A 15,402-nucleotide genomic window follows, 5' to 3' on the forward strand; every position below is an offset into this window, starting at 1 on the left:
AGGGCTCTCTAAGCTAGTGATTCCAGGTTTGCCTAGTCAGAGGACTCACCAGGTGCACGTGTTAAGCACATGGATTGCCACACCCTTTAGTGATTCTGATTCAGAAGGGCTGAGGTGGAACCCTGGAATCTGAATGTTTAGTAGGTTCCCCAGGTGCTTCTTAGGATCCATCTGATGAGTTTGGCAAATGACTGAGTCTTAAGGCCCTGGCAGAGATAAGGATCATTGGATCAGGAGGCCGCTCTCCCCTTTAGGGTAGGTTCTTGAACCTTGTTTATGTTTGACTTTCCTCTAGCCATGGATGCATCATATGATGGTACTGAGGTAACTGTCGTGATGGAGGAAATTGAGGAAGCCTACTGTTACACTTCCCCTGGGCCACCCAAGAAGAAGAAAAAGTATAAAATACATGGAGAAAAGGCCAAGAAACCCAGGTTAGCCAACACATTTTGATAGCTGGCATTTATAAACAGAAGCTGCTTGGAGAGCTGTGTTGAAGAAGACTTCAGCCTGTGTCCAGTTTCACTGAGAGTGCCATGTCATTTGTTGAAGTCTCCTGATGGGCAGTGGGGTTGGGGGGAGACGGTGATTGAGAGTGGGAAGTGGCCGATGGATGCCAGCAGTTGCCATTCCTGTCCAAATCTTGGTCGTGTTTCTAGGCTTTAGCAGGAAATATACATACAAATGGTGGAAGCTTGCTACAAGAGAACCACTGTATTTATTATTAATGCCATTGTTATTTAAATATTTAATTAGGACATCAATAAAAATTTGGAATTACAAATAGCGCCAATGATATCTATTAAGAATATCCAAATTGCAGCTCTAAGCTCCCCCTTAACTGTGAACACTCCAGACTTCTTGCTGAGGCTCCCAGCACTGGGTCACTTTGATAGTTCTGCTTGCTTCCCTCCCTCAGCCTTGGCGAGGTGCTGTTGACCAGTGAGATGACCAAAGGCTGTGTAGAAGAGTAGGGTGTGAGTGGTAATTAGTTCTCTAATTAACCTTTTCCTGAAAGTGGAATGACGGGACACCTTTATCTATCTTTGCCCATGTTGGGATTTAAGCCCTGCAGAAAATGTGGTCATGGAAAAGTAGACCAGACAAGCCTTTGCTTCCACGTTTCTGGAGGGAGAAACCTCCCCCTGTTCACCCTTTGGGGGTGTTATTTAAACGTTTCTTTGCTTCAGTCTCTATTTAGAGAAATGCTTTTGAAATGAAAAGCTAGGTTTTGTATTTAGCTCTTCACTACTCAAACATTGTAGTATTTACTGGTTGAGTGAGGGAAAACCTTAAGAAGTCCTTGCTTCCTCAGGTCTGCTTACCTTCTGTACTATTATGACATCTACCTGAAAGTGCAGCAGGAGCTCCCCCACCTCCCTCAATCTGAGATCAATAAGAAGATTAGTGAGAGTTGGAGGCTTCTCAGTGTGGCCGAGAGGAGTTACTACTTGGAGAAAGCCAAACTAGAGAAAGAAGGTTTGGATCCTGTAAGTAATTTTTTTTTCCTCTTCTTCAGCTAATACCTCCATTGCCTTAGTGGTGAGGCTTTGGGGAGTCCAACCCCCTGTTCTCCGGTTTCCTTCTCTCTTCTTAGGAAAACTTTGAGTTGAGTCATTTTTACCTTTCTTGAGTCTGATATTGTCTGCTTCTTTTTTTTTTTTTTTTTTGGCTTCGCTGCGTGGGTTGGGGGATCTCAGTTCCCTGACCAGGTACCAGGTATTGAACCCAGGCCATGGCAGTGTGCCAAGTCATAAACACTGGACTGCCAGGGAACTCCCTGTCTGTTTCCATTTCGGTCATGCCCTGCACTCTCTACTCTTTGCTTGCAGCAGTACATGATCTCCAGTGAGCCTTAGGTTCCTTTTCTGAATTTTAGCAAAACTTGGAGCCACTTGTCCTTGTGGGTAGTTAGTGTTATTTTTCTTTTATAGAGTAGCTTCTACAGGCATTTTCCCTACACCATGTTTCATGTTATCTGTTGAGTGTAAGTATAATTAATTTGTGTTGTGCTCACCACTGTCAGTTATAACGTAATCAGCAATTAGGCTTGCAAGTTTAGAGGTAGACACAGCTGCTTTATTTAAGGCAACGTTCTTTTGTTACCACTGGTTACTGGTGGTATTGAACTGTGCTAGAAGGAAAAGTGGAAGGCTAAAGGTGAAATTGATGGAGGACATTGAGCCTTTGAGTGCTTGGATTAAAGAATAAGCAAGGAAGCACTTAGGTTTGTGTCTGTCAGCCATTTTGTTATTTCTAGTTCACAGGAATAAAATGGACTGACAACTGTTAACACTGCTGTTTTTTTTTTAATTTATTAATTTAATTAATTTATTTATGGCTGTGTGGGGTCTTCGTTGCTGCGTGCAGGCTTTCTCTAGTTGTGGCGAGTGGGGGCTACTCTTCGTTGCGGTGCGCGGGCTTCTCATTGCGGTGGCTTCTCTTGTTGCAGAGCACGGGCTCTAGTCAAGTGGGCTTGGGTAGTTGTGGCACGCGGGTTCTAGAGCGCAGGCTCAGTAGTTGTGGCTCCTGGGCTTCGTTGCTCTGCGGCATGTGGGATCTTCCCAGACCAGGACTCTAACCCATCCGAATTGGCATGCGGATTCTTAACCACTGTACCACCAGGGAAGCCCTGCTGTTTTTTTTTTTAACTGAAATTCCTGCAGGAAAAATAACCTTGTTATTGCAAGCTGAAACCTTTTAACCTTAACTTCTTTTTTTTTTCAATTGAAACAATTGTCTCTAACTTCTTTTTTTATAATGAAGAGCAAAGGTTCTTCAGGAATGCAACAGCTATGTTATAGCAGAATGGGTTGTATTTCCTTTAGTGGAGCCCATCTGCCACTGATTATGCCATTTAGATTATTTTGTCCTTGTTGGCTTGGCATTTACCTTCTTGGAAGAGCTTTGTGTTACGTACAGTCTTGGAGATGCCACTCTGTACTTCTCCTCTAGATGATTTGTTTGTAAACTGTGAGTCTAGGAAACAATCCCTGTGGAGAGGGGGAGGCGGAGTCAAGGAAAGGTACACATATTTTTTTTGGTTTCTCCATTATAAGGTCACAAACTTTTTGCCCATGATATAAGAAAATTTTACCTAATCTTGGAGTGATATGGTTTTTAAAACCAGACACTAATATAGGTCCTTATTAAGGCTTTTTTAAAAAAAATTAAGTAGATCATCTACAATGATTTTTCCTTATCCATATGTAAATTTATATCTACCATCATCTCTACCAATACCCCCAAGATCATTAATAGACTAGCTCTAATATTAACTAGCTGTAACCTTGGAAGAATCACTTAACCTTTGAGTCCTGCTTTCCTCATTTGTAAAATGGGGATAATAGTATCTATTCACAATGTTTAAAATGGACAATGTAAAACACCTAGCTGAGTTCTGACTTGGTGAGTAAATAACACTCTTGAGTAGATTAAATGTCCAGTGACCATATAATAAGAAAAGGTGGCATTTAATGAGCATCTGGAATGTACCAAGACAGGCTTTATATGCTGTTTGGCCTCTCCCTGATTACCTGGTGTACAGGTGGGATCCTCCTGCCTGCATACTTAGGGAGCCTGCAAGAGGCCTTGGGGCAGGCTGTCTGCTTGGCAGCCCTTCAGGTCTCCTGCCAAGTGGCTGGGCCTATGGTTCCAGTGTCATTCCTTACAGTCTGTAAGATGACTGCCATTCATGCTGCCCTGGTTTCTTGTGCTTGGATTTGTTGATTAAGTCCAGACCAACCTATGTATTTGCCACCATTTAGTCTTGTTCTCTTGACCTGTCTGCTTCAAAGCGTGACTTGAGAATATCATTTCTTCATTATCTCTCCGGTAAAGGCTCCATAAAGGATTTGGACAGTCTGCTTTCATGTTTCATCTCAGTGCTTCTTTTAACTTTCATCTCTGAGTGCTTCCTTTGTACCCTAAGTAGTCTCATTGACTTCTTGCTTTTGATTTATTTAAGGATCCTTTTGTAATTGACTTAGCTCCTTTTAAATGATGCTTCTGAAATTATTTTTTGGTCTGTTTAATTTCAGTTCTCACTTATCTGTTCATTTTGAACTTTTCTATCTTCCTCATTGGGTAACTTTCAGTTTAAATTGAAAAAAATAAAAGCACCTTTTTCTTGGTGCCAGTTAGCCATGCAGGGCTGTGCTTCTAGTACCTGGTCTCCTTGCTCCTTAGAAGACCTGGCCTGGAGTCCCACCTTTACTACTTACTAATTATGTGTTTTGGGAAAGTTTATCCTCCTTGAGCTTCAGTGCCCTCATTTGTGAAGTGGGAATAATAATAGTACCTAACTTAGTAGTATTGCTTTAAAAGCCAGGAAATTATTTTCTGAACCTTAAGATCCTAGGTCATTGTTAATATTTATATTCTTCTCCCTCCCCATCACCTCCCAATATATTCAGTGCTTATCAGATAACCACTTCCCTATACACATTCTCTCGTGAAGCCTTCTTATTGATTGATAGCTTTGTGATCTGTTCATTCTCTTCTTTGCAAGTCTGGAAGAAGCCAGTGATATCAGAATCCTTGCTTGCTGCCCTGAGATCCAACATGGCCTGTTGGTTTGTATTTGATGCTTTTAAAGGTTTCACTGAGCATTATACATTCTGGTATCTAAATCTTCAGCTACTTTGGAATCCTAAAGTATCAAAGCTGGAAAGGAACTCATAGATAGCCAGATTCAGCTCCCTCGTTTTACAGATGGGGCAGCAAGGCCAAAAAAAGGGAAAGGATTTGTTTAAGACTATGCCAGACCTGGGATTTCAGCTCACAGTTTAAGATGCCAAGATCAGTGCCCTTTCTCGAATCTAATCCACGTTATCTGTCTCCTATGTGATTGAGTGAGTAAGTTACATTGGCTAAAGTGTGATTCAGATGAAGATGACATTGCTATTGGCAGAGGCTGACCCTGTCTAAGTCTTAGGTCGAGAGAATGGAGTCTTTCTGGTTCCTTTGCAGAAAAAAACGAAGAAAAAAAAGGCTTATAAGTATATATCTATGTGGTCTTATTCCATTTATCTCTGCTTGTCTCCCCGACCTGGCTTTTTCATCCTCAGAACTCTAAACTCTCTGCACTGACCGCTGTGGTTCCGGACATCCCAGGTTTCCGCAAGATCCTCCCTCGCTCAGATTATATCATCATCCCCAAGAGCAGCCTGCAGGAGGAGCGGAGCTGTTCTCAGCTAGAGCTGTGTGTGGCCCAGAACCAAATGTCCCCTAGAGGACCATCCCTTGTGTCCAACACTGCCCTGGAGACAGTGCCCAGCCATGCAGGCATGGCAGAACAATGTCTGGCTGTGGAGGCCTTAGCTGAGGATGTGGGAGCCCTTGCCCAGCCAGGTGCTGTACAGGAGATCACCACCTCAGAGATCCTCGGCCCGGATGTGCTCCTAAATGAGGCTTCCCTGGAGGTAGGGGAGAGCCACCAACCTTACCAGACAAGCCTGGTAATTGAAGAGACCTTAGTGAACGGCTCACCAGACCTCCCCACTGGAAGCCTGGCTGTGCCCCACCCCCAGGTTGGGGAGAGCATGTCAGTGGTAACAGTCATGAGGGTAAGTGACTTTGGTTCTGATGATTGTGCTTTACCTGGGATTGTTAAAAAGGCAGCTAGCACCATGCAGTGTGATTCTGAAATAGTGGTAAGTAAGAATACTGGTGTGGCACTTCTAGTTGGACTGCAGTTCTCTTGAACCTTTTTGTCCCCAGGCTTGGTCCAAGTCCCCAGGCTTCAGTTTCTTAGGCACCCTCACCAACTCCTCTTGCCCAGTATAGCCAACATTTTCTTCACATGAGATAAGGTACGTTAACAGGAGGGATGGGGATGATATTTGGGCTGTCCATGAGTCAGAGCCAGGATCTGTTTGGCTATTAGTATTAGTTAGAATTTCATGTTCCCTTAAGATTGTTTCAGCAAACACAATGGCACCTTGAACTGTTCAGGAGAATTTTTTTAAATAGTCTTGTTGGGCACAGAGTAAGTAGGAAGAAGGAAGTTCTCTTCAGGGCCAGGTTGATGGGACTAATAGCTGAGAAAGAAGAGGGAGGTATCTCCCCAGTGGCTTTCCTGTCATGCCCAGTTGAGGAGAAAGAACAGTGATTTCCGTGATTCCACAGCCTGGTCCCCTGGAAGTGGAGAGTTGGGGAGCTGCCACCATGCTATTACTCCGGGTGCGATGGCATCCTCAAAGAGGTAGTTGTTCTGCTTAGGCTAAGAGGACCAGCATGCGGCGGCCCCTGTGGCCTAGATGGATGAGAGCAGATAGCCCTGCAGAGGATTCTGTGCCAGGCGTAAATCTGTTTTATTACTTGTTGCCGCAGTGCTGTTTATGATGATGAAGCATGCCACTAGTTAAGGCAGATTAATAGGTCGCTAAGAACATTTGACAGGGTCAGAAGAATTGGGTTCTTTCACTAACTGCTTATGTGATCTAGGGGTTCTGAGTCTCTTCAGAACCTCAGTTTTCTCATCTGTAAAATGAGGATAGCACATTCCTTGTGGTACTGGTTTTCTCTGTCTCTGTTTGTTCTTAATTAAACTTTTATTTTGAGATAATTATAGATTAATTTTTTTGATGTGCCCGTTGGATAAGCACATTATCTATGGTTATTGGACTTGATTGGTCTTCAGTGTTGTGGATGGTCCTGGGTGTTCTTCACTCCATCTCAATAAAACTTTCTTCTCTCCACGTACCTACAGGATTCCAGTGAGATTAGCTCCTCTGCGCCAGCTGCACAATTCATCATGTTGCCTCTTCCTGCCTACTCGGTTGTGGAGAACCCCACCTCCATCAAACTGGTCAGTGTGTGGGGAGTTCAAGGAGATTAAGGCTCCATAAGAATTCTCTTCCAGGTAGTTTTCTAAAAGTCTTAACAAACTTAGGACATTGGGACTGGCAAAGATCTCAGAGGTTTTTCTGGTTCAGGTATTCTTAACTGGGGGTGAGGGAGTGGGGGAGGGTCTGTGAATGGACCTCCGCAGGAACCTCCTCAAGGAGGTCCAGTTCAACGGACCTCCATGAACTCCTCAAGTTACATACAAACTTTTCTCCTTGAGAGAGTATTTTCCTGGGATAGGTTCCATGGCTTTTATCAAAATTTCTGAAGCAGGGCTTCCCTGGTGGCGCAGTGGTTGAGAGTCCGCCTGCCGTTGCAGGGGACACGGGTTCGTGCCCTGGTCTGGGAAGATCCCACATGCCGCGGAGCGGCTGGGCCCGTGAGCCATGGCCGCTGAGCCTGCGCGTCCAGAGCCTGTGCTCCGCAACGGGAGAGGCCACAGTGGTGAGAGGCCCGGGTACCGCAAAAAATATATATAAATAAAATAAAATTTCTGAAGCATATGTGTTTTAGAAAAATTGAGGGATCACTGATCTAATTCAATCCTGTTATTGTGCAGGTTAGGAAAAAGGTCCAGAGAAGAGAAAGGACTTGTTCTCTCTCTGATTCAAGGCCACTGGGCTGCAAAACAAGGCAGAACGAGGACCCTGGGTCTTTTGATTCTCAAATGTTTTTTCCATCACACGCTGCAGCATGTGGGCTGAGATTTATTCCTAAATATCTCATGTTTCTTTATGATATTGTAAATGGTATTTTATTTTTTAAAAAATATTTATCTATTTGGCTGCATTGGGTCTTAGTTGCGGCATGCAGGATCTTTCATTGCAGCACGTGGGCTTCTCTCTAGTACGTGGGCTCTCTAGTTGTGGCCAGTGGGCTCTAGAGTGCCCGGGCTTAGTTGCCCCACGGCATGTGGGATCTTAGTTCCCCGACCAGGGATCGAACCCACGTTCCCTGCATTGTCAGGGGGATTCTTAACCACTGGACCACTAGGGAAGTCCCTGTAAATGGTATTTTAAAACTATTTTCAATTTCTAATAGTTCACTGCTAGTATATAGTAATACAATTGATTTTTTCCTTATTAAACTTGTGTGCTGCAACTTTGCTAATAAACTCATGTATTCTGCTAGCCTTTTCGTAGATTCTATTGCATTTTTAACATAGATGGCAGTGTTGTCTGCTAATAGTTTCATTTCTTCTTTTCTGATATGGATTCCTTATTTCTTTTTCTTGTCTTATGGTTTTGTTGAGGACCTCTCCAGTACAGTGTTGAATAGAAGTGGTTAGAGCCAATATCTGTGTTTTATGCATCGTCTTAGGGGGAAGGTATTCAGTCTTTCATCATTAGGTTTAATATTGGCTGTAGGTTTTTCAGAGATACCCTTATCATGTTTAGGAAGTTACTTTTGCTGGGAGCTTTTATCAGGAATGGATGTTGGATTTTTCAGATTTTTTGTGTGTCTTTTGAGATGGTGGATTTTGTCAAAATTTTTCGTGTGTTTTTTTTTCTTTTTTAGTTTGTTAATGTGATTAATATGATTTTTCAAATGTTAAATCAACTCTGTGTTCCTGGGATAAACTCCACTTGGCAATGATGTATTATCCTTTTAATATATTATTGGATTTGATTTGATAACATTTTGTTCAGAATTTCTGTATCTATATTCACGAGGGATATTATTGGTCTCTAATTTTCTTGTACAGTGTTTGTCTTGTTTTAGTATCAAGGTAGTGCTTACCTCATGGAATGAATTGTGAAATATTTTCTGCTTTTCCAATTGTTTTTGGAAGAGTTTTGTGTAGTACTGGCATTATGTCTTCCTTAAATGTTTGGTTAGAATTACCAGTGAACTTATCTGGGCCTGGAGATTTCTTTGTGGGAAAGTTTATAATGGCAAGTCCGATTTTTAAAATATATATAGGACTATTCAGATTATCTATTTTTGAGTGAGCTTTGATAGTTTGTCTTTCAGGGAATTTGTCCATTTCATCCGAATTGTCAAATTTATTGACATAAAATTGTTCAAAACATTCCCTATTCTTCTTTTAAAAAGCTGTGGTAAAATATACATAGCATGAAGTTAACCATTTTAATCAATTTTAAGTGTACAATTCAAGTGCTGTTAAATGTATTTACAATGTTGTGCAATCATTACCATTAACCATTTTCAGAACCTTTTCATCTTCCCAAACAGAAACTCTGTATCTATTAAATAGTTACTCCCCATTCCCCACCCCACCTGTTTCCACCCCAAGCCCTGGTAATTGCTATTTTACTTTCTGTCTTAGTATTTGTGTGTTCTAGGTACCTCAAATAAGTGGAATCATGCAAATATTTCCTTTTTGGTCTGACTTTTTCACTTAGCATAATGTTTTCAGGTTCATCTATCTTGTAGCATGTATCAGAATTTCACTCCTTTTTATGGCTGAATAATATTCCATTGCATGTGTATACTATATTTTTTTTATCTATTCATAAACATTGATGGACATTTGGTGTGTTTCTACGTTTTGACTGTTGTGAACAGTGCTACTATGAGCTTTGGTGTACAAATGTCTGAGTCCCTGCTTTCAGTTCTTTTGGGTATATACCTCAAGAGTACAATTGCTGGATCATGTGGTAATTCTATGTTTAAAGTTTTGTGGAATTTTTATCCTTTTAATATCTATAGAATTTGTAGTGAGTTTACTTCTCCATTACTGATACTGGTAATTTGGGTCTTCTTTCTTTTTTCCTGATAAGCTTGGCTAGAGGTTACTGATTTTATTGCTCTCAGAGAACAAGGTTTTGGTTTCATTGATTTTCTCTATTGTTTTTCTGCTTTCTGTTTTACTCATTTCTATCATTCTTCTGCTTACTTTGGGTTTAATTTGGTCTTTTCTAGTTTCTTAGGGTAGAAGCTGAGGTCATTGATTTGAGAGCTTCTCTTGTAATATAGCTGCTTACTGCTTCATTTCCCTCTAAGCACTGCTTTAGTGGCATCCCCCCCAAATTTTTTTTTAATAAATTTATTTTATTTATTTATTTTTGGTTGTATTGGGTCTTTGTTGCTGCGTGGGGCTTCCTCTAGTTGCAGGGAGCAGGGGCTACTCTTCACTGTGGTGCGCAGACTTCTCATTGCGGTGGCTTCCCTTGTTGCGGAGCATAGGCTCTAGGTGTGCGGGTTTCAGTAGTTGTGGCACACAGGCTCAGTAGTTGTGGCTTGTGACTCTAGAGTGCAGGCTGAGCAGTTGCGGCTCATGGGCTTAGTTGCTCGGCAGCATGTGGGATCTTCCCGGACCAGGGCTTGAACCTGTGTCCCCTGCATTGGCAGGCAAATTCTTAACCACTGTGCCACTAGGGAAGCCCATCCCACAAATTTTGATACGGTGCAGTTTTCATTTTCATTCAGTTCAAAGTATTTTCTAACTTACTTCTTTAACCCATGAGTTACTTAATTATTTTCCAGATATTTGGGATTTTCCAGGTGTCTGTCTTTATCAATTTCTGATTTGATTCCATTGTGGTTAGAACTTTGTATTTTATAAGGCCTGAATCCTTTTAAATTGATTGCAGTTTATTTTATGGCTCAGAATATGGATTGTCTTGATAAATGTTCTATGTGCACTTGAAAAGAATATGTATTCCTGCTGTTGGGTGGAGTGTTCTATACATTTCAGATTAGGTTGAGTTGATTGATAGTGTTCCTTATTGATTTTGTATCCTTCCTGATTTTCTGTCTACTGTTTCTGTCAATTATTGAGAGAAAGCATCCATCTGTCATTGTAGATTTATCTGTTTCTTTTTGCAGTTCTATTAGTTTTTGTGTCATGTATTTTGACTGTTATTATGTACACAAACATTGAGGATTGTTACGTCTTCTGGATAAACTGAATGCTTCTTCATTATGAAATGACCTTTATCTCTGGCAGTATTCTTGCCTATGAAATCTACTTAGTTCTGATATCAACCTTTCTTTTGATTATTGTTATTAGCAAGGTATATCTTTTTCCATCCTTTGACCTGTTTGTACCTTTGTATTTCTACTGTACCTTTTTTGGTACGCAGCATATAGTTTGGCTCTAAGAGCAAGACCTATCTGATGATCTCTGCCTTTTAATTATAGTATTTAGGCTGTATGTATTTAATGTGATTATTAATGTGGTTTGGTTTAAATCAGTCCTCTTACTATTTGTTGTTATTGTTTTGGTCCTATCTGTTTTGTTGTACTTTCTTTTGAAATAATTAAGTATATTTTATGAATCCATTCTATCTCCTTTGTTGGCCTATGAGCTATTAACTTTGTCTTGGTTATTGTATTGGTTTCTTTTAGGATTAATAGTACATAGCTTTAACTTGTCACAATCTGTCTTATCCTCTAAAACCCCTGCTGTGCATAAACAATACTTTCTTCGATAAGAAAGTTGTAATAAACTAATTATTTTTCCTGAGCCTTTCCTGTTCTGGAAATTTGTATTCTTTCATGGTTTAATAAGTGTCAGCCAGGCTCTTCTAGAAATACTTAAGAAGGCAGCATCAGTCTTGAACACTAGCATTATTTCCTAAAGTCATTTCTATAAGTTGCTGTTCAGGAGTATTTCCAAATTCATGGTAATTTATTTATAGCACTAACTTTGCTCTGAGGGTGTATTCAGAATGAATATTCCACGTGGGGCCACAGTCTGAGAAAAGATAAGATATAATGTTTTACCCATTAATGATAGTCTCACAAACTTTTTGCTCCTCAGGATATATCCATTAAGCAGAAAGGGCAGGTGATTTTACAGAAGAGGAAACCAAGGGCCCAAGAGCTAAGATGACTTACCCCCAGCTCATTCAGTATGTCAGTGACAAAATTGGAACCCAAACCCTGGTCTCTTTCCTTGGTGCCACACAACTTCACACTCATCTTTGACCTGCTATCACTGTCATAATCACCTTTTCCTTAGGTGTTCTGGCCAGAGGTAGCCTAGAGGCAGCTTGGTGTTTCCCAAGGGAAGTTTTTGCTTTCTGGCCAGGCTAGGGAGGTTGGGATTAGTAGCTGAGTAAACCATAAGCGACAGAACAAATCTGACAGGGAAGTGTTTTCTTTCCAGCATTAATCAAGAAATGGAGTGTGGCTAATTTCTATTTGTAGCTGAAATGTAATACATTCTGTTCAAAGGGAAATCATCGGAGATGGTGCAAGCCAGTGGCTGAATATATTTGTATGCAGATGATCAAATTCTGTGGAGTGTCAGAGGACCTGGTTTCAACTGGAGTTCCCTCTCATTATTTTAGCGACTGGACTGTTTTTTTTATATCTTTGAACCGTAGGTCCTAGGTTCTCTGATTTTTAACTAACAAGAATGAAGAAGCAAATTCTTTGAAGTATTGAGAGCCAGAGGGTGCAGCAGGATGCGTGGAAGTAATCTTGACCAGGAATCAATAAGATCTGTCTTCTAGGTCTAGCTCTGTCCTTGAGTCACTACATGATTTGAGGCAAAGCATTTAACTACTCTGAACCTCAGTAGTAATAATACTTCATAGCATTGCTGAGAACATTAAATGAGATATTGGTAGAGTGTTTAGCACTGTGTGGTACTTTGCTTAATTAATTGCAACTCTTCTTACCTTTATACTTCTGGTACCTAACTCTGTAACCTTGGGCAGCTGTCTTTCTTCATTTGAATTCACTTTCTCCATTTCTAAAAACTGAACTAGTTAGTTGTATCTTAGGACCTTTCCAACTCTGACCTTCTAAGATACCATGAATTGGCTAACCTTCTGCAAGCTGGTATCCTCCTGGCATTGTTGTGGTTATAATGGTCATCAGGATCTGACAGAGATTAGACTGTGGTGTTGATTCTGACTTGCTCTTTTTTATTTGTTTTTTAAACACAGACTACTACGTACACCCGACGGGGCCATGGGACATGCACCAGCCCAGGCTGCTCCTTCACATATGTCACGAGGCACAAACCACCTAAGTGCCCTACCTGTGGTAACTTCCTAGGAGGGAAGTGGATCCCAAAGGTAAAGTTCATTGGCCATCACTGCTTTGGAAACCCCACAAAGTAGGCTTATTATTCCCTTTAAGAACAGATGACTTAAATTAATATTCATTTAATTTTCTGACGACACAAATAAGTCAGTTTCTTTCTTTTTAAAAAGAAAGAATAAAATGTTATCCGTAATCTCATACCATCCAAAGAAAAGCTATTGTTAAGATTTCAGTATATTTTCTTCCAGTCTTTTTCTGTGGATATACAAGTTCTGTATCTTGCCTTTTTTTCCTTTAACATATCATGCCATTAAATAGTCTTCAAAAACATTATCTTTAATTGCTTCATAGTTTTCCATGAATGACTACACCATGTTAAATCATTCATTTCTTGTTAGGGTTACATTTTTAACAATCCACCCTCCACACTGACTGCTTAGCTATTCACACGCACAGCGCACATCTCATTCCCTAGCTCAGAGTCCTTTTAGTTTCATATAGTTCCTATTAAAAGTGGAGGTCTTTAACCCGATATTCAGGTCTCCCATAGCTTAACGTTCCAGATGTATACCTCTGTCTCCAAATAAATGATGCTCAGTAAATAAATGAGCGTTACAGCTGAGCCCCTGTGACGTTCAGTTCAGCACATGTTCGTTACCTGTTGTATGCTGACTACATGAATCATACATACTTGCCACATTTTTGATATAAATTATTTAGGGACAAAAGGACTAGAATAGTCAGGTGGTTTTATAGAGGAGATGGTTTGGAAACATCAGTAGAATTTGGGTAGATAGAAGAGGAAAGAAGGCGTTGTTTTTGTGAAAGTAGCTTAGGTTAGGATTGTGTTCGTCATGTGTTTGACTCATGGCCCAAACTCAGTTCTGTAGAGAAAACTTAAATAGCAGCATACTTAAGTTCCTTTGGGCGGTTTCCACAGAACAACTCTCAGAAAATTACTGGATGGTGACTTTTGCCCTCTGGCTGAGTGTTGGAGTTCAGGATAGCACCGATTTCGGAGGCAGAATAGGTTAATAATTAAGAATACAATTCTGGAGTCAGCTTCCTCAGTTCAAACCCTACTTCCCAAGTATTTAGCTTTGTAACCCTGGGCAAGTCATTTTATGTCTCTGTTCTTGATTTAGGCTTCCTTTCATTGTAAATGGAAGTTAACAATAGTGCCTACCTCATTAGGGTTATTGGAGGGGTCAGATGAAATGATCCATGCGAAGTGGATGGCACATTCCTAGTGTATTAAATATTCAATCCTCAGTAGTGCTTCACTGCTTCCATTGTTGGCAGCAATATAATTAATATTAACAGCAACAGTAGAGACAATTAACATTTCAAGGGGCAGGAAGTACCTAGGGCCTTGTGGAGTTTTTAGTGTGCACTGTGAAGCCATTTCGTTTATTCCTACCCTAATTATTCTCCCAAAATGTACTTCCCCAGCTGCAGTAGGAAGATTGAATTGGATAGTTGTTGGACTCCTCCTTGGTCCTTCTTCACTGATGCACAGCAGGTCTGTCAAATGACCTTATTTCCTGTGCTTTTGCATGAAAGAGTGTAACCGATCCTGTGCCTAGTCTGCTTCAGATTCTGTTTTTACTTTGGTTTTCTTTCCTTTTTCATTTTGTCTTTTTTCCCCCTTTGATTGAATAACTTTTGAGCCATTCTCTTTTTGAGATCAAACTCATGACATGAAAACAATTTTTTTCTTAGCTACTTGTCCTGTCTTTACTTGCTAAGTCAGAATATTCTTCCCAAAGGTTTTTGCAAGAATTACCATGTAAAGAGCAGATACTGTGATTTCTAAATCTCATAGGAACAGAATACCTGAGTGTGAGAAGAAAAAAGGTAACAATGTAGCATCAATGCACTTAAAATTTTAGAGATAAAGGTGACGTTGGTTATCAGCTAGCTCAACTCCCAAATTTCCAGCTAAGGAAAAAGAGATTCAGGAGAAGTGACTGGTTACATTCACATTGCTAATTATGCTGTCGCCTTTTCCACTAAACCATACTTCTCAGGCATTGCCGTGCTGTTTACCTGCAGAATCTTAAGATTTCCTGAGTTCTGATTTTTGAAAGAGCAATTATAAATAGTTTCTAAAAGCTCCAAATGTGTCCATGCCAGTCAGGAAATGACTCACCTTTTCTTATATTGTTCTGGAGTTCATACTGGCTAAAATTAGCCCAAGAAACGTGGCACAGTTCCCAGTGAGTTGGATGGAACAAAAGATGGTATATAAGGCTCAAGGTATGGTATATAGCTCAAGGCCTCATTACTGTGGGCTCTCTGATAGCAGTAATTGAGGTCTCTGGTCGAGGAACTGGTAGTATTTGCCTTCCATCTTGAAAGAAAGTGACATCTAAAAAGGGTAGGCTGAGTTAAGGAAATGTGAGATCACCAGCTGGAGTTTTTTGCTCTGATTGCTTAAATATCCAGTCTTCCTGCAAAGAATTTTTGTCTATAGCCTACTTAGTGGGCAGTGTTCTGCTCAAAGATCTCATCTCAGGGGTTTAGTTTATCTTGTCTCCTGTTTTTCTGCTGACTCTTCCTTCTTTAGCAGTCAGTAAGCTCAGTACA

General features: G+C 40.6%; 1 protein-coding gene across 13 annotated transcripts in view; it reads left to right on the forward strand.

The window, feature by feature from the left end:
• The window catches only part of HMGXB3 (HMG-box containing 3), a 145,921-nt gene that overhangs the window by 2,841 nt on the left and 127,678 nt on the right, over nt 1–15,402 (forward strand). For 11 of the 13 annotated variants that reach the window (XR_012330906.1, XM_033853413.2, XM_073802681.1 and 8 more), the window contains exons 2-6: nt 296–434; nt 1,316–1,490; nt 5,070–5,567; nt 6,713–6,811; nt 12,714–12,845. Coding sequence is in view for 12 of the 13 variants with exons in the window: in XM_033853413.2 (XP_033709304.1) it covers nt 298–434; nt 1,316–1,490; nt 5,070–5,567; nt 6,713–6,811; nt 12,714–12,845 (1,041 nt within the window). In the remaining variant the exon portion in view is untranslated. Of the gene's footprint in view, nt 1–295; nt 435–1,315; nt 1,491–5,069; nt 5,568–5,608; nt 5,814–6,712; nt 6,812–12,713; nt 12,846–15,402 lie in introns of those variants that run through there. The other 2 variants (XM_073802678.1, XM_073802683.1) reach the window with 2 other exon arrangements.

Source organism: Tursiops truncatus, chromosome 3, assembly GCF_011762595.2.
Source record: "Tursiops truncatus isolate mTurTru1 chromosome 3, mTurTru1.mat.Y, whole genome shotgun sequence".
NCBI classification, from domain to species: domain Eukaryota; kingdom Metazoa; phylum Chordata; class Mammalia; order Artiodactyla; family Delphinidae; genus Tursiops; species Tursiops truncatus.